The sequence below is a fragment of the Hemitrygon akajei genome, chromosome 3, assembly GCF_048418815.1.
Source record: "Hemitrygon akajei chromosome 3, sHemAka1.3, whole genome shotgun sequence".
Lineage (NCBI taxonomy): Eukaryota > Metazoa > Chordata > Chondrichthyes > Myliobatiformes > Dasyatidae > Hemitrygon > Hemitrygon akajei.
In genome coordinates, this window is record NC_133126.1 from 54,980,169 (window position 1) to 54,999,301 (window position 19,133).

Genomic DNA, 19,133 nt, shown 5'->3' on the forward strand with positions numbered 1-19,133 from the left:
TTTTTTTTTGCATAAGCTCTTTGTTCTTTGTGAAATGATTTTAAATGATAGATAAAGCATAACAAAATATTTCAGAAGACCTCTGCTTGTTTGTCAATGGATAACAAGGTCCTCTGGTGTTATTCTATGTCACACAATCCTCTTCTTTGGTATGTGCAAGGTTATTTCATCTCATTCAGGTGTTGCTGTCCCAGACTGGACTGGATATCAGCGAGTACTATAGTGCCTAGGACCTGGCTTAGAAATACTGAGGGGGCACAGTTGGGGACAGAGTATTGCTAAATCCATGAGCCTTTTATTTACTTAATCATTTGTAAAATAAAATTATTCAAAGTGATTGAAATAATCTAAAAAATTAAATAACAGTGTTAATTGAAAGGATGTTAAATTCTTTATGATCAAAAAAGTATTGAAATAAAATAAAAATAAAATAAAGGGGGAAAAACATTTAGCTTCCCTACTGAAATGAAAAGTGTCTCAAATTCAAAATTCTTAGCTGGAAATCTTGCCTCTGCCATTAGAAATCCTTCATTAGAACAAAGTGCCATATCCAGTGGTAACTCAATAAATCCTATCCTTAAGGTGGTCCATACAAGCACTTCAGACCTATTGGCCCAATATTTTCTCAACAGATCTAATTTACTGGATTTATGATAGATTTACTGGCAAATCTTAAGTCTTTTCTTTGCTACTGTGCTTCCACATAGTCATATTGTTGAGCTCCAAGAAAGAAGGTTGATAAACTTATCAAAGAATTAAATTTCAGAAGTCCTGTTACAATTACTCAGAATGAGTTGTCAATATCTTAAAAATAGTTTCCCTAAACATTACCATTGTAAATTCAACTTATCTCTGAACTCAAATCCAAACACTTAAAGAAGTTATAATCATCACCAAATGTTGATCTGTGTGTCTGGTTCATTTGAACTTTACCATTCTTACAGACAATGCTGATCCCAACACCAGATCCAACCCCCAGACAAACCCCATCACCTCCAACTGGAGATGAAACCCGTATTCAAACCCCAGACGTCACACCCCAAGATTCTGTTGAGAATGAATCAGGGTCAGAGCCAGAATTGGAGCCTTTGATGAAATCAGCACTGAGTGAGTATGCTACATGTTTTCCATTAGGTGCAGGATATTGTGGAATCTGCTTTGTGTCATATTCTTGAGTTTTTTATTTGGATATTTAAAATTCTCAAGCACATTATATTATATTTCAACAATTATTGTAATAATTATTGCATAATAATTCTTTCTTATTATCAGTCTAATTTTTGTCTATTCATGTCTACTTGATCCACGTTTAACGAGATCTGACTGAGTGTATGTTTAGTTTAGGTTGGTCAGGTCTATATTCTAATGATGTCTTTAATTTGGGAGAGGTGCTATTGGTCTGGGTCAGTGTTTTATCCAGGTCAGACTGACAAACACATGAAGTTGATAGTTTCAGATGGATTTATTTGATATCTTATTACCAAACAGATTAATGCTATGTTCAAGGTTGTTGTGTTTACAGTATAATGATAATTAATTTGAGCGTGGGAAATATTACTGCTGGGACTCACATCAGATTCATATTGGAGTTGTGCTTCAACCTTATAATCTTCCATTCCCCATCAATATGTAAGTATAATTTCCCATGTGACAAAAATAAGTTTTGGTTCTGTAGAATAGTGGAGCGCTATGTCGCAGCGGCCTCTCCGGATCCAACAAATGGTGCAAATATGTGTCTTAAGCATATTTCTTGTTATCACAAGACTTTGTTAGACATTGATAATATAAGATACCGCAAGTCCAGTTAATTGGTTCATTGGTGAGTGGGGAGCTGCATGGCCTAGGTTGTTGTGTAGACCAGGCCTTCATGCTATGACATCACCTGTTATAGTCATTCAGGGGAAGAGGTGCTAGTGGCAGTGTAGGAGAGAACAGAGGCACAGCGCACATGCTGGAATCAGTGCTGAGTTGGGGGCTGGTCTCTCTAGGCTGGCCCCTGCAGGCCAGCTCTCCCATTGGGGATCTTTTCCAGCATTCGTTCCCTGGGAAACAAGTTGGATTGCTTTCATCTGTGGTTGCCCAAGCGCAAGACAAGCTGATCTGCCTTAATCTGCAAATGACCCAGTGTGAGATGAGGAACTGCTATGTGCTTGTTCTTGCAGAAACGTGGCCCAGGAAAATATCCCAGGCACTATCTTCAGATCTTGCAACTCAGGGATTTGTGACTCTATTAATATTATTTTTATGTGCTATCATAACTATACAGTATGTGCTATGTTCTGTGTATGACTGTATCTACTGTGTTTTGCATCTTAGCCCCAGAGGAATGCTGCTTTGTTTAACTGTCTATGTGTGTATGGTTGAATGACAATTGAACTTGAAGTTGAACCTTTAATAAGCAGTGCTGTAATAGGAAGTTTGTTTTTTAAGAGGAAAGAATGTACAGGCTCTCAAATTCACTTGGGATTCTCCTGATTTCCCAGTGGAACACCTATGAGAATCCACCGGAACCTACAACAAAAGAGCACAGATAGCTTCAATAATCTATTATTTCCCCATATCTTCTGCCATATTTGCAGCCTATTCATTGATGCTGAGAAGTTAAGTCATTAGTTTGTTGAAAGATATTAAGTCTAACTGACAATGCACTTAGCTGGAAAATGAGCTTCGACTCATAATCTGATTATATTTCTCAACATTTATTCAAGTCAAGACAACATGAGTTCTATCAATGTAAGTATTCCATCAAGTTCAATGCTCCTGTCTATATTTGATCCAGTTTACCTCCTTATAATTCAAATTATTAAATGGAGGACTATTTCTAGCAAATGTAATCTTAAATAATTTTATTTCCTCTGTCTCTTGGAAGCTTACCAGCCACTCTACTTCTTGCTTATTAATTATCCAGCTGAGAGCTGTAGTGGATTTGAAATGTTGTCATTAGCAATCCACTAAACTAGTGGTTCCCAAACCTTTTGGGTTACTGCCCCCTTGGCTCACAGACCACATCTGCATCTCCCCCCTCTCCCTTTCCAGTCATTACATAAAAACTATAAAGAATTTTGATTTATAATACATAGTGAAAGAAAATAGGAACTGCAATTTCAAGGCAGTGAAAAATAATTGCAAAAGTTATTCAAATCTATTTAAAGCTTCAAATAAAATTATTTCTTTATTTAATTTGAGTGAAAGTAATTTTCATTAGCAATGTTAGAGTGCACATTACTAATCCAAGTATTCACTACTTCATTGCTTTTTCATCTTTCAAAGAGATGGATGGGCTTGGTGCAGTGATATCAGCTTCTTCACATCAGGCTGAATGTCACTGAGAACGAGTCTCAGATTGCCGTGTTTGGTAATTTGCAGTTTGTTTCATTTCTTTGAAAAAAGTTGGGCGACTGCACTGAAACCATGATCCACTAAGTGTGATGTTGGAAAGGCAATAAAGAACATCTTGACCTTTTTCCATAGTGCAGGACAGCATTTCTTTCTGCAACCAAAACTCTTGATACGATTTTGTAGTGAGATCAGGTCTTCATCCTTCCTGTTAATATCTCATTACAAGTGTTCAGGAATGGATTTATTACCCAGTCTGGAATTTGGATCAAGAGAAGATCCTGAAATTTCTTAGTGCCTTTATGCAGCTCACCCTTTAGGTATGGATGGTTATGCGCATATGGCATTAGTTTAGATGGGCATCATGGTCAGCATAGACATGGTGTGTCAAATTACCTGCAACACTTTTCTATGTTATATTTTCAGAATGAAGATCACTCTTTTTTTTTTGGTTTGGATGCGGTGAAATTTCTTCTTTCAGAGAATTATAATTATTTGGAAGTCTATGCTCTAGAAAAACACACACGGAACACTGGAGGAACTCAGCAGATTAGGGAACAGTCAAAGTTTTCGGTTGAGACCCTTCTTCAGGATTGAGAAGGAAAGGGGAAGATGCCTGAATAAAAAGGTGGGGGAGGGGAAAGATGCTAGCTGGCAGTGGACAGGTGAAGACAGGTGGCTAGGAAAGTTCTGATAGGAGAGGAGTAACACATACAAAATGCTGGAGGAACTCAACAGACTAGGCAGCATTTGTGGAAAAGAGTATATTGATGTTTTGGGCTGAGACCTTTCGGCAAGACTGCCAAAGGTTTTCATTCTGAAACGTCGACTGTACTCTTTTCCATAGATGCTGCCTGGCCTGCTGAGATCTTCCAGCATTTTGTGTGTGTTATTTGAATTTCCGGCACCTGCAGATTTTATTTTGTTTGTAATAGGAGAGGAGCGTGGACAACAGGAGAAAGGGATGAGGGGGGACCCAGGGGAAAGTAACAGGCAGATGAGGAGGTAAAAGGTGAGAGTGGGGAATGGGGGGGGGGGGAGGGGAGAGTTTGTTCACTGGAAAAATTGATATTCATGCCATCAGGTTCGAGGGTACCCAGTCCTTCCAGGTGAGGCAACACTACGCCTGCAAATCTGTTGGGGATATCTATTGTGTCTGGTGCTTGTGATGCAGTCTCCTCTATATTAGTGAGACCCATCGTAACTGGGGGACCGCTGCAGCAAGCACCTCTGCACCATCCGCCACAAGTGGGACTTTCTGGTGGCCTTACATTTTAATTCCGATTCCCATTCTGATGTGTCAATCCACGGTCTCCTCTTGTGCCAAGATGAGGCCACCCTCAGGATGGAGGAGCAACACCTTATATTCCGTCTGGTTACCCTCCAACCTGCTGGTCTGAATATCACCTTCTGATGAACAAATTACCCCCCACACTATTCCCCACTCTGACCTTTCTCTTCTCCTCACCTGCCTATTACTTTCTTCTGGTTCCCCTCCTCCTTCCATTTCTCCTGTTATCTCTTTTCCTATCAGATTCATTCCTCTCTAGCCTTAGACCTTTCCCCACCCACCTAGCTTTGCCTATCACCTTCTAGCTAGCTTCTTTCTCCTCCCCACATCTTTTTATTCTGCCATCTTTCCCCTTCCTTCTCAGTCTTGAAGAAGGGTCTCGACCCAAAAGCTGTCTTAACTATTCATTTCCACAGATGCTGTCTGATCTGCTCAGTTCCACAGGCATCTTGCGTGTGTTACTTTGTATTTCCAGCATCTGCATACTTTCTCATGTTTATGTTCTAGAGTGCTGTGGAGACAGAGACGTCGAATATATTCAAGATGGAGTTTGATCAATATTTAAGCAACAAGTCAAGTAGTCTGGGGAGAGTGGGAAAGTGGTGTTGAGATGACCAGGCTTGAGGGTGAATTAACTATTTGTGCTTCTGTTTCTTACATTTCAATGGAAAAAGTCTGTACAATTTCAGATGTATATTATTCATAAGACTTTAAGATGTTAGGATTTATTCACGAGAGATGGGATGATAAATAGCATCAGTGATATATGCTTTCCACATGTTCCGTCATGATAAAAAGGAGAGTTCAATGTTAGGTTAATCATAAAATAAATAAGAGTAGAAACTAGAGAACAATTACAGAAGGTGCTTAGAATACAGAATTCTCAAGCAGGAACTATAGTTGAGAGGGGGATTCCAAAAATTATTTTAAAAAGACTTAAATAAGGAGGAACATTAACAACTATGGCAGAAGGACAGGACACGGGGATTAGACAGTGCGGCTTCTCTAGAGAAAATTGCTTGTATAGACTCTAACTGAATGACAGTTACATTTTATGAATTCTTGAGCAGTAGAACTGTTTTTAACTGAAGACAGCTTTTCTATTTTTTGAATGTAATTTTGCAAAATTTTGTTCTTCAGCTATTGTGGAGACTATTCCCAGAAGACTGTGTTGCTATGGTAACTAGCTACTCTATCAAATAGACTAGAGTAGATTGACACCAATAGTTTTCCTTCATGCTTCTCTTCCAGAAGCTTATGAGTTCAGCTAACCTGTCATGGAAACGCCAAGTTGATTGAAGGTGCTTCAAAGAGAAAAGGGGGGAAATTATGTGTAGTTCTCGCACAGAGAAAGAGACAGAGGAATGAGAACAATGACATATATAATCCCTCTATTCAGTGGCTGGAGAAGTAAATAAATAATTTAAGTATCGTGATTTTAAAAAGTAGGCCAATTCTTTATTCTGTTACTTAAACAGGTTCCTGATGACTTGGAAATCACCTTCTGTTTAATACTCTGAAAGAGATGTTGAAAAGCTGCAAAGCTAATGAAGGAACAATTGTGATTCATAGTCATTCTGATAGAAGAAAAACTGAAAAAAGATGTGGGTGCAATTACAGGCAGATCAATGGTATCTGTTTCAGCAAAAATGCGTGGGCTTGGTTTTGTGTTCTTTAGTGCAGAACTGATAGCAATGCCTCACTGTGGAAATCTGTAGAATGGCATGCTCCCCTGTGAAATGTGGGAGATTGGGGAATTGCCAATTGTTTCTGACTAGTATGTCTGTAGGATACTTCTTGCGTGCATCTACCATGGACAAGGACATGGAAACTTATGAGTTCGGGTTAAGGATCCATGGTATCTCAGAGCATGAGAACATTATTTAGGAGGAAATCTTGGATGTCCTGAAATGCAAGAAGATGGTTAAATCCCTGGGACATGCCCAGGTATATCACAGATGTTATGGGAAGTAAGGGAGGAAATTGCTGGAGCCCTGGCAGAGATATTTGTAACCTTGTTAGCCCTGGATGAGGTACGAGAAGACTGGAGTGGGGCTAATATTGAGCTTTTATTTAAAAAGGGCAGTGAATATAAACCAAGAACTACAGGCTGATGAACCTTATGTGAGTGGTGGAAAGGTTATTGGAGAGGATTCTGAGAAACCAGGGTTATTTGCATTTGGAGAGACAGGAGCTGAATGAGGATAAACAGCATGGTTTTGTGCATGGGAAATCATGTTTTTCAAATTTGATTGAGTTGCTTGAGCTTGCCAATTGGATGTGAAATTGGCTTGATGGGAAGAGATGGAGGGTGGTAGTGGAGTGTTACTTTTCATGTTGAAGGTCAGTAACCAGTGGTACATTATCAGGCTCGGTTCCATTGTTGTTTATCATGAGATTGATTTGGATGAGAATGTAGGTGTCATGATTAGTAAGTTTGCAGACATCACCAAAATTGATGGTATAGTGGGCACTGAAGAAGGATGTCTTCAATAAAATTGGATATTAATCCACTGGGAATGTGGGCAAGGGAATGGCAGTGAAATTTAACTCAGACATGTGCAAGGTGGTCCATTTTGAGAAGTTAAACCAGGGCAGGGCCTACAGGGGCCTGGGGAGTGTTGTTGAACAGAGACCTATGGTGTAAATACATAGTTCCCTGAAAGTGGCTACACAGGCAGACAGGGAAGTGAAGTATGACACATTTACCTTCATTGTTGAGGTTTTGAGTACAGGAGTTGTCTTGTCATGTTACAATTGTACGAAATGTTAGTTAGACCATACTTAGAGTATTGTGTGCATTCCTGGTTCTGCAGGAAGGCTGTAATTAGTTAGGGAGGATGTAGAAAAGATGCACAAGGACGTTGTCTGGATCGGAGGACTTGAGTTATAAGGAGACATCAGATGGGCTGAGACTTTTTCCTGAAACAAAGGAGACTGATAGGAGTATATAAAATTATGAGAAGCAGAAATTAAGGTTGATGGCCAGGGTCTTTTTCCTTCGGGGTGCCTAAAACTGGAGGGCATAGTTTATGGAGAGTGAAGAGGGTTAAAAGGGATCTGAGGAGTACATTTCTCACATATTCACATCTGCAATGGGATGGTGGAGGCAGGTATATGAATGAGCAAGTGATCTGGACATAATGTAGGCAAGAGGGACTAGCATACTGATGAGTGTAATCCAGTGGGCCGAAGGGCCTATTTCTATGGTGTACTGCAAGCAAATTCAGAATTCTTGCGTAATTTCTAAATTTGCAACCAAGTTACCCAGCAATTGGTCATTGATATTTTCACCGCTCGGCTCCATTAGTTGTGAAGGAATCCAATGGTAGAATGTGAAGTTGTGGCAATTTCCCAACAATTTCACTAAGAAATCAGCATGAACAACTTGCTGAAGTTCACGTAGAAAAATAGGGAACGTTTCTGCTTTGATATCAATGGAGGAGAATGGGTTTAAGAGATGAGGGTAAATGTTAGTATTTTTAGATGTTTAAATATGTTTAGATGGTTTGTGTTTAAATTTTTTGCATATTTGATTATTCAGATGTTTAAATATATCAACAGTTGTGACAGCCAAAGGGCACAGCTTGACATTTTGTCAGTTTAGTTCACTTGGCCATCTCATGGTTTTTTTGTCAATCTAGCTAGCAGGGTCCAACTCCGTCACAATCAACAGCACCCTGATCCTTCCCTGTCTGCCATACTGTTGTCTGTTTGTTGCTATTTTTATGTCATGACACTGTTCAGGGCCTCATCACTATGGTTGTTTAGCAAACTTATTACTGCTTTGTCCAGCAAGGTTTCAGAGATGGGTGTAAAAAAAAGGTGCTGATATAGTTCAGAGATCACCATTGACTCCAAAATCCAGCCATTCATAAAAGTAAAGGTCTGTCTCAATTGTTCATTATTACTCTTATAGTTGTAACATAATCAATAATACCCATTTCTTTTAACAAACAGTCGTGGATGATATTGGACTGAAACCTGCAGAAAAATCTAGCCCTGTTGTTACTCCTGTTATTACGCCAATTCCTACTCTTTCAAGAGTATCCACACCTTCCCCGACTTCACAGCCAGCCTTGAGGACCAATTCAGTGCTGTTGCAGAAGCTTCCAAATCCCTGGGGAGATGCAGAGCTCCCTCTAGAGGAAGAAAATCAGAGCCCAGCACAAGCAGCAGCACCACAGCAAAGAGGCATGTAAGTGAAAATGTAATGCTTCCTACCAGCATATCTTGGTAAATGTAATCTTTTTTTAAAATCTTATTTGCTTTAAGTTATTCTATTCATGTCTGTACTAATGTCATCAAATCCTCTTGATTGGTTAAATACCTTAGGGCACAACTGAAAATTGGCACAGACTGTTAATAATAAAAATTAAAGTATACAGATGCATTTTGACTACAGCCTAAATTCTTGAGTATATGTAAAGTTAAAAAATGTTTAATGGAGCCAAAGGAGGCAGCTCTGTACAGGGATGCATAAGAATGACAACACACACAAAATGCTGGTGGAACACAGCAGGCCAGGCAGCATCTATAAGGAGAAGTGCTGTCGACGTTTCGGGCCGAGACCCTTCGTCAGGACTAACCGAAAGGAAAGATAGTAAGAGATTTGAAAGTAGTGGGGGGAGGGGGAAATGCGAAATGATAGGAGAAGACCGGAGGGGCTGGGATGAAGCTAAGAGCTGGAAAGGTGATTGGCGAAAGTGATACCGAGCTGGAGAAGGGAAAGGATCATGGGACGGGAGGCCTCGGGAGAAAGAAAGGAGGTGGGGGGAGCACCAGAGGGAGATGGAGAACAGGCAAACAACTAAATATGTCAGGGATGGGGTAAGAAGGGGAGGAGTGGCATTAACGGAAGTTAGAGAAGTCAATGTTCATGCCATCAGCTTGGAGGCTACCCAGCCGGTATATAAGGTGTTGTTCCTCTAACCTGAGTTTGGATTCATTTTGACAATAGAGGAGGCCATGGATAGACATATCAGAATGGGAATGGGACGTGCAATTAAAATGTGTGGCCACTGGGAGATCCTGCTTTTTCTGGCGGACCGAGCGTAGGTGTTCAGCGAAACGGTTTCCCAGTCTGCGTCGGGTCTCACCAATATATAAAAGGCCACACTGGGAGCACCGGACGCAGTATACCACACCAGCCAACTCACAGGTGAAGTGTCGCCTCACCTGGAAGGACTGTCTGGGGCCCTGAATGGTGGTGAGGGAGGAAGTGTAAGGGCAGGTGTAGCACTTGTTCCGTTTACAAGGATAAGTGCCAGGAGGGAGATCGGTAGGAAGGGATGGGGGGGACGAGTGGACAAGGGAGTAGATTTCCTCGTGTTTGCTAAAAAAGTTAATGCCCCTCCTCCCCTTCTTACCCCATCCCTGACATATTTAGTTGTTTGCCTGTTCTCCATCTCTCTCTGGTGCTCCCCCCCGCTTTCTTTCTCCTGAGGCCTCCCGTCCCATGATCCTTTCCCTTCTCCAGCTCTGTATCAGTTTCTCCAATCACCTTTTCAGCTCTTAGCTTCATCCCACCCCCTCCGGTCTTCTCCTATAATTTTGCATTTCCCCCTCCCCCCACTACTTTCAAATCTCTTACTATCTTTCCTTTCGGTTAGTCCTGACGAAGGGTCTCGGCCTGAAACGTCGACAGCGCTTTTCCCTATAGATGCTGCCTGGCCTGCTGTGTTCCACCAGCATTTTGTGTGTGTTGTTTGAATTTCCAGCATCTGCAGATTTCCTCGTGTGATGCATAAAAATGGTTGGGTACCAAATTTGTAATGTCAACATCAAAGGAGAGAAGAAGAGATTGCCTGTCGAGGATAAAATATGTTATCTGGCCTATATTACCAATGTACACTTATTTCTGTGCAGAACAAACCCCGTGCAGAGGTAAATGTTGTCACAGAAGTGGATGTAGCTAGCTACATTTCTGCAGAAAATGTGCAATTGGCTTGATGCTGTAAGCAGATGAAAAAAGAAGTTGGAATTGATGGGAAAGGTTTGGAATTATGCACATAGTCAAAGATTTCTTCATTAGTAATTGAATTTAGACTAATTCAACACTGAAAACTAAATGAAGAATACAGACAAATAATAGCATATACTTATGTAACAATTGGAAGGGTCTTTAATCAGTGCTGATGTTTATATGTTTTTTAAAAAATTGTATCTTCCTTTGAAGAGAAATTGCAAATCTTAATATGGCGTTTTGTCCTAAGGCTACTTCATTCTTGCTAATTTCCCTTGAATATACTGTATAATGATAATTTTTTTCACAAAATCAGGTAAATTTAAAGAGAAAAATTTAAATGTGCAAATGTTCACACATCATCAATATTCATAGAATTCCATTGCCTGCTAGTCTTACAAAGCTTTGGCGTTTTAAAATTCACATTGAACCATCTTTTGTTCCTACATCGTTTGTGCTCTTCTATTTTCTGGCCTTGTATACAATCCAGATTTACCTTTAAAGCTTAGAAATTTTTCTGGTAACTGGAATGTAAAGAAACTGAAGACATTCTACGATATATAAAGAAGTAATGTGAATGCAAACTGTTGCTGTATTTATTTTTTGCTGCCTATTTCTTCCCATTTCCTTTCCTCTTTAAAAAGTAATGCTGGGTGGTGGAAAGTGTACACCTTGGTTCAGCTCAGTTTTGAAGAACACAAACCAGTTAATGACAGCTGGCCTTTTACCTCCTGTCCAGTTTTATTTCCATTGAACTTAATAGGAATGAAAGTCACGTATAGTGTTTGACCAGCTGTCATGCAGATAGTGAACACTTTATGCTTTCAACAAAGTTTAAAATAACCACAATATCTCAAGTTGAATATGCTGTATATTTGCTCTTTATATTGTGAAGGTCACGGGAAAATAGTTTTTCCAGCTCTTTTATGTTCTAACCAGTATTCATCCTCACGTAGCAAACATCTCTGGAATATTACTACTGCAGGTAGTTGAAAGACATGTTGTGATCTGCTATTGTATACTTGGTGAAAAATGCAAATTAGGCATTTTAACAATTTGATATCTGGCTGTAAAATTGGTCTTTGTCAATGTGCAAAAGATATAAGAGCCACCATCTGACAGTTTTTGTTATGTTGTGTGGTGCCACAATGGCAGTTACCTCTGAGTGACAGCTGGTACTTCATCCAATTTACTAATACAGTTTAATTCCATAATCATTGTGAATTTATAGTATCTACCATGTTTGTCCTGTAGCTTGTAGTATAATAAAATCTAGTATCATGACAATTCAAACCATATGTTACAAACACATCATGTGATTCAATTAAAGGAGCTTTCTGGTGATTATTATGCATCATCTGTAAAAAACTGAATAAAAATGCCCTGTAAGAAGTGCCTTAAATATCATACGGAATAATAGATTGATGAGCATAATTTAATACATCTTGTTACTTATGTGATACTGGTAAGCTCAGTTCTGGTCATCTCACTACAGGAAGGATGTGGAAACTATAGAAAAGGTGCAGAGGAGATTTACAAGGATGTTATCTGGATTGGGGAGCATGCCTTATGAGAATAGGTTGAGTGAACTTGGCCTTTTCTCTTTGGAGCGACAGAGGATGAGAGGTGACCTGATAGATGTGTATAAGATGATGAGAGGCATTGATTGTGTGGATAGTCAGAGGCTTTTTCCCAGGGCTGAAATGGCTAACACAAAAGGGTACAGTTTTAAGGTGCTTTGAAGTAGGTACAGAGGGGTCAGGGGTAAGTTTTTACACAGAGAGTGGTGAGTGTGTGGAATAGGCTGCTGGTGACTATGGTGGAGATGGATACAATAGGGTCTTTTAAAAGACTCCTGGATAGTTACATGGAGCTATTATTATCCTGGGTAATTTTTAAAGTAAGTCATGTTCGGCACAACATTGTGGACCAAAGGGTCTGCATTGTGCTGTAGGTTTCCTATGTTTCTATGTTCTATGTCACTACGAGTTTATCTTTTTATCTGATGCCTTGAGCTGTTACTGCTTTCTGACACAGTCCAGCCAAAAATTTATCCTTCTTCTGTGTACTTAGTGTGAGAATCAGAGTAGTATTTGTGATTTAAATTACTTTTTTAGATCTTTACTGGGTTAATTGATCACCAGAAGATAAAGGAACTGAGACCAAAGGTGGACGTAATAGGTCTGGAAGTCACAGGACAACTGAACAGTCAGAATTGGAAATTGTGCAGTAGAACAACTGTTAGGAGACGAAACATAGGAGGGCTCATCCACATGATGGGTGAAGCTCCAAATTAAAACAGGTGCAATTATGCTGATAGGATTATACGATAGGCCCACTAATCACTAAGGAGTGGAGGAACAGATATATAGATTATATTATGGAAAGGCGCATGAGCAACAGAGGATTGTCATGGTGGGGACTTTAACTTCCCCTGTATTAATTGGAACTTCCTTAATGCAAGAGGCTTAGATGGTGTGGCATTTTTTTCAAGAACGGTTCTTGAAACAGCATTGGACAATCAACTAGAGTTGAAAACATATGAGAATTGTTTTTGGGAAATGAGCCAGGCCAGGTGACAGACCTGATAGTGGGTGATCATTTTGGGAATAGTGACCACAACTCATTATGTTTTAACATAGATATGAGTAAGAATAAAATTGAATCTTATTGGAAGGTACTAAATTGGAAGAGGACAAATTAGTACAGGATAAGACAGAGACTAATAGGTGGTGACTAGGAGCAGCTGCTGTCAGACAATTCCATGTCTGATATGTGGGATTTGTTTTGGGATCACTGATCAGAGTTCAAGGGCAGCATGTTCCAAAACAGAGTAAGGACGAGGACAATAATGTAATGGAACCCTGGAGGATCCAAGGGTTCCTAAATTTAATGAGGGAGAATACAGTTTTAGAAAGCTAAAATCAGACTGAGCCCTTGTGGAATATGATAGCTGAAAAGTGCTAAATTAGGTGATTGGGAAGGCCAAAGGAGCCCACAAAATGTCCTTGGTGAGTAGGATCAAGGAGAATCCCAAAATATAGAGACATAGAAAATTGGTGCAGGAGTAGGCCACTTGACCCTTCGAGCCTGCACCGCCATTCAGTATGATCATGGCTGATCATCCAACTCAGAACCCTGTACCTGCCTTCTCTCCATACCCCTGATCCCTTTAGCCACAAGGGCCATATCTAACTCCCTCTTAAATATAGCCAATGAACTGGCCTCAAAATATGTTACACTTATTTTAAGAAAAAGAGAATAACCAGAGAGAGTGTAGATCCACTCAAGGATAAAGGAGGGAATTTGAGCTTGGAGTCAGAAAAAATGGCTGAGGTATTAAATGAGTACTTTGTGTTTGTATTTACTGTTAAGAAGGATTTAGAGGATAGTGAAGGTAGAATGCCAAATGTGCTGGGGCATTTTGTAATTAAAGATAAGGTAGTGCTGGATCTTTTGAAGGTGTTAAGTCCCCAGGGCCTGATGGCATATATCACCAGAATATTGAAAGAATCAAGTGAGGAGACTGGGGGCTTCGACAAAGATCTTTGTTATCACTACCAACAGGCAATGCTAGCAGGTAGCAAATGTTATGTGTTTCTTCAAGAGAGGAAGTAGAGATTATTGAGGTACCTCTAGGCCAGTAGCCTCACATTAGAGGTAGTGAAGCTGTTGAAGAGGGTACAAGGGATTGGATTTATGCACGTTAAAAAAGACATGGCCTGCTTAGGGGCAGTCAGCATGACTTTGTGCAGGGCAGGTCATGCCTTACAAACTTAATAGAGCCTTTTGAGGAGGTGACAAAGGATCTTAATGAGGGTAAGGCAGTGGACATTATCTACATGGACTTAGGTAAGGCATTTGAGAAGATCCCTCATGGTAGGTTCATTCAGGAGATAAAGATGTGTGGGATCCAGACTGAATTGCAAGTTTGGATTCAAAACTGGTTTTCCCTTAGGAGACAGAAAGTTGATGTGAAAGGTTGTTATTCTGCCTGGAGGTGCATAAAGAATAGTGTTTTGCAAATGATTAGTGCAAGAACCTCTGTTGTTCATGATTTATGTCAGTGATGATGATGATAACGAGATGGGTGACTTGCAAGTTTGAAGATGACACCATGATTGGCGAAGTTGTACACAGTGTAAAGGACCATCAAATAATACAGTGGGATGTACAAGTGGGCAGAAAAGCCACAGATAGAGCATAATTTGGGCAAGTGGTGTTGCACTTTAGGAGTCAAATGAAAGGAAAAAGTATATAGTTAATGATTGGCCCTTTAATAGGTACAGAGGGTTTATGGGGTTCAGGTCCATGGTTCACTGAAAGAGACTATGCAAGTGGATAAGGTGGTAAAGAATGCATAAAGCATACCTGCCTTCATTGGCTGAGGTGTTGAGTATAAGAGTAAGGAAGCCATGCTGCAACTATATAAAAATTCAGTCAACCTGGACGGTGCATTGTGTACTGCTCTAGGCACCCTGTTATAGGAAGGATGTGGAGACTGTGGGGAGGGTGCAGACGTGTTTCCCTGGATGCAGCCTGGATTAGAGAGTTTGAACGTTAGGGAAAGGTCGGACTGATTTGGGTTGTTCTCCCTAGAGTGTCAGGAGGTTAAGTTGAGATCTGACAGAGGTTCTAATGAGAAGTATAGATAAGGTAGACAGCAGAATCTTTTCCTCAAGGTAGCAATGTCAAACACCAGGAGCCATGCTTTTGAGTTAGAGGGGTAAAGTTTAAAGATGAAGTGAGAGGCAAGTTTTTTTTCAATGCAGATAGTGTTAGGTACTTGGAATAGGTTACCAATGGTAATGGTGGAATCTGACAGTATGGTGGAGCTTAAAAGGCTTTTGGATATACACATGAATATGAAGGGAATGCAGGAATATGGATGATAAACAGGAGGACGTTTACTTTAAATTGGCATCATGATTGGCACAATATCATTGGCTGACACTCCAAGGAAAACAATCCCATTTTGTCCAATCTCTCCTTGTCTCCATGTCAGTGTGGACATGGTGGAGGATTACAAATACCTGGGAATACGAATTGACAATAAACTGGACTGGTCAAAGAACACTGAGGCTGTCTACAAGAAGGGTCAGAGCCGTCTGTATTTCCTGAGGAGACTGAGGTCCTTTAACATCTGCCGGACGATGCTGAGGATGTTCTACAAGTCTATGGTGGCCAGTGCTATCATGTTTGCTGTTGTGTGCTGGGGCAGCAGGCTGAGGGTAGCAGACACCAACAGAATCAACAAACTCATTCATAAGGCCAGTGATGTTGTGGGGGTGGAACTGGATTCTCTGACGGTGGTGTCTGAAAAGAGGATGCTGTCCAAGTTGCATGCCATCTTGGACAATGTCTCCCATCCACTCCATAATGTACTGGTTAGGCACAGGAGTACATTCAGCCAAAGACGCATTCCACCGAGATGCAACACTGAGCGTCATAGGAAGTCATTCCTACCTGTGGCCATCAAACTTTACAACTCCTCCCTCGGAGTGTCAGACACTCTGAGCCAATAGGCTGGTCCTGGACTTATTTCCACTTGGCATAATTAACTAATTATTATTTAATTATTTATGGTTTTATATTGCTATATTTCTACACTATTCTTGGTTGGTGCGACTGTAACGAAACCCAATTTCCCTCGGGATTAATAAAGTATGTCTGTCTGTAATAACCACTACACTCCAATCCAGGTAACATCCTGGTGAACCTCTTCTGTATCCTTTCCATGCCTTCACATCCTTCCTAATAGTGACCAGGTAGTCAAAATATTCAACTATAATACTCCAAATATGACTGATCAAAAGCTTTATACAGCTGCTACATGACCTGTCAACTTTTATACTCAATGCCCTGACTGATGAAGCCAAGCATGCTGTACATCTTAAAAACCCTAACAACTTGTGTAGTCATTTTTTGAACTTTTCATGCATCTCACCATTGTAACATCACTCAAATTATTTTTCTCTTCTATGTTCCACTTTTGCTTTTATTATCTTCACTTGACCATTTGTCATAAATATTTAATTTTGCTCATTAAGTATATATCATTCAGGATTTGCACAAGCCACACTACCAGTTTGATATGATTTTACTTTATCTTTAATTGTAAATTCTATTTTGCTATTATATTCTATTTAACTTTCTCACTGGTGAAATAATCCAATCACCGAAAACTCACTTACGCAATTATTTGTTTATGCTTTTGCCTTCTTATGTTTATTCACAAAATTGTATTTGCACAAGCATTTCACCTTTGTCTAAACTGACTTTTTTGACAATGAATTGCAAGCCAATCATCAACAAGTCTTTGCGTATGTCCTAATTGTTAATCCTTCAGAAAAGATGAGATCACTCGTTAACTACATGCATGTCCCGGCTGTCAGCATCTGTCATGCTTTCAGCCATCAACAAAGAAATTTGGAGACAAGTGTGTTCCTGATAGTCTTGTGATCTGAGAAGGGTCAAAAAAAAGAGTACTTTAAAATATCTTGATGTATGTTAGTGAGTTGCAATAAATGTGGCTTGCATGCTATTTTTAAAATTTCTGATCAAAGAGATGTGCTCTTTTTACCATTATCTTGTGAAAATTAGAAGCCTTTGTTTTCCTTTTAGGTGATCAATGTAAAGCATAAAATGAAGTCAGCATAACAAATATATCACCTCACCATTCCAACTGTCCCAATACGTGTCAAATCTATTTATGTCAGAGTCCCCTTTTCTATGAATTGCGATTATAAGACTTCAGAATCATCACTTCATTTGAAATCAATCTTAATGTCTTGTGATTCTATATTTTATGAAAGACTTGGTTTAGAACTAAGTTCTGGTTGAGTTAGTCCTGACCCAGTGGCAGGAAGTCCCGAGCAATGAGAGATCAAAGCAGATAAAGGTATGACATGGGATGATGATGAGCCACATTAACAGAATTAGGTCCATTAGGCTTTCAGAGTTCAGGCTTATCTCTTGAAATAATTATTTCTCATCTGGATTTATATATTTATAAAAGATATTACATTTGTCTATTTATACTTACATTTCAGAGCTATTTCATGAGCATTTTAATATTATTACTGTTTGTTCATTAATTTTTATTATGATCTGTTTCAGTATCATGTCAGTAGCAAAAGATGAAGAACCTGAGAACTTAATTCAACCTCCTCTACCTACAACTGCCTCTGAGTTTCTTCCATCACATGTGCAAGCTCCAGCACCCCCTCGTCAATCACTGGCTCACTCGGCATCCACTGAGGAGAGCAGCTCAACAATCTCTGTTACTGAAACCGAGACTGCTGATCGAAACATTTCTGAAGGAGAGATCCTAATAAGCCATGAGCAGATGGCTGCAGCAAACGGTATGACTATTGAAGACCATTAACAGTGCATAATCCTTAATTATGTAGGAAGTAGAATGTTACACAGTACTATAGAAATAGAATTATGTGCCATGTTGAAAAATGCTAGCCATAGTTCACTGAAAGCTAAATAGATTAGAGAACTGAATGATGCAGGATATAAGTTATCTTTTCAGCTTATCATATGTTTGAATTGAATGCAGATGAATAGGTTGAAGGTTTAGTTTTTTGGTTGAGAAATGCTGAATGATTTGAGTTTGAACAATTTCATCCATATGGTAGTGAAAGTAGATACATGATCTAAGAGTGCCCAGTTAAAGATAAATTACACTACTTCAAATCAGCCACTGAGAGAAACCAAAACACTTTTTTTGTGCACCAGATAAGCATAACAGATTGAGCTGTATGATTCAATACAATAGACAGAATCATAAAGTCATACAGCATGGAAGCATGCCATTCTACCCATAACATCCATGCTGACAAGTGGGCACCCACCCATATTAATTTCCATCTTCTAGTACTTGGCACATATCCTTCAACTTACCATAGAACTATAGAACACTACAGCACAGTACAGGCTCTTCAGCCCTCCATGTTGTGCCGACACATATAATCCTTTAAAAAAAGTACTAAACCCACACTACCCCATAACCCTCCAATTTTCTTTCATCCATGTGCCTGTCCAAGAGGCTCTTAAATACCCCTAATGTTTTAGCCTCCACCACCATCCTTGGCAAGTCATTCCAGGCACTCACAACTCTGTGTAAAAAAACTTACCCCTGATGTCTCCCCTAAACTTCCCTCCCTTAATTTTGTACATATGCCCTCTGGTGTTTGCTATTGGTGCCCTGGGAAACAGGAACTGACTATCCACCCTATCTATGCCTCTCATAATCTTGTAGACCTCTATCAAGTCCCCTCTCATTCTTCTATGCTCCAAAGCGAAAAGTCCCAGCTCTGCTAACCTTGCTTCATATGACTTGTTCTCCAAACCAGACAACATCCTGGTAAATCTCAAACACAAGGAAATCTGCAGATGCTGGAAATTCAAGCAACACACACAAAATGCTGGTGGAACGCAGCAGGCCAGGCAGCATCTATAGGGAGAAGCAATGTTGACGTTTCGGGCCGAGACCCTTCGTCAGGACCGACGAAGGGTCTCGGCCCAAAATGT

At 39.9% G+C, this 19,133-nt stretch overlaps 1 protein-coding gene across 2 annotated transcripts in view; it reads left to right on the plus strand.

The window, feature by feature from the left end:
- The window catches only part of kiaa0586 (KIAA0586 ortholog), a 514,968-nt gene that overhangs the window by 408,923 nt on the left and 86,912 nt on the right, over nt 1–19,133 (plus strand). For both annotated transcript variants that reach the window (XM_073039936.1, XM_073039935.1), the window contains exons 24-26: nt 945–1,107; nt 8,588–8,825; nt 17,712–17,956. In XM_073039936.1, the coding sequence (XP_072896037.1) occupies nt 945–1,107; nt 8,588–8,825; nt 17,712–17,956 (646 nt within the window). The remainder of the gene's footprint in view (nt 1–944; nt 1,108–8,587; nt 8,826–17,711; nt 17,957–19,133) is intronic.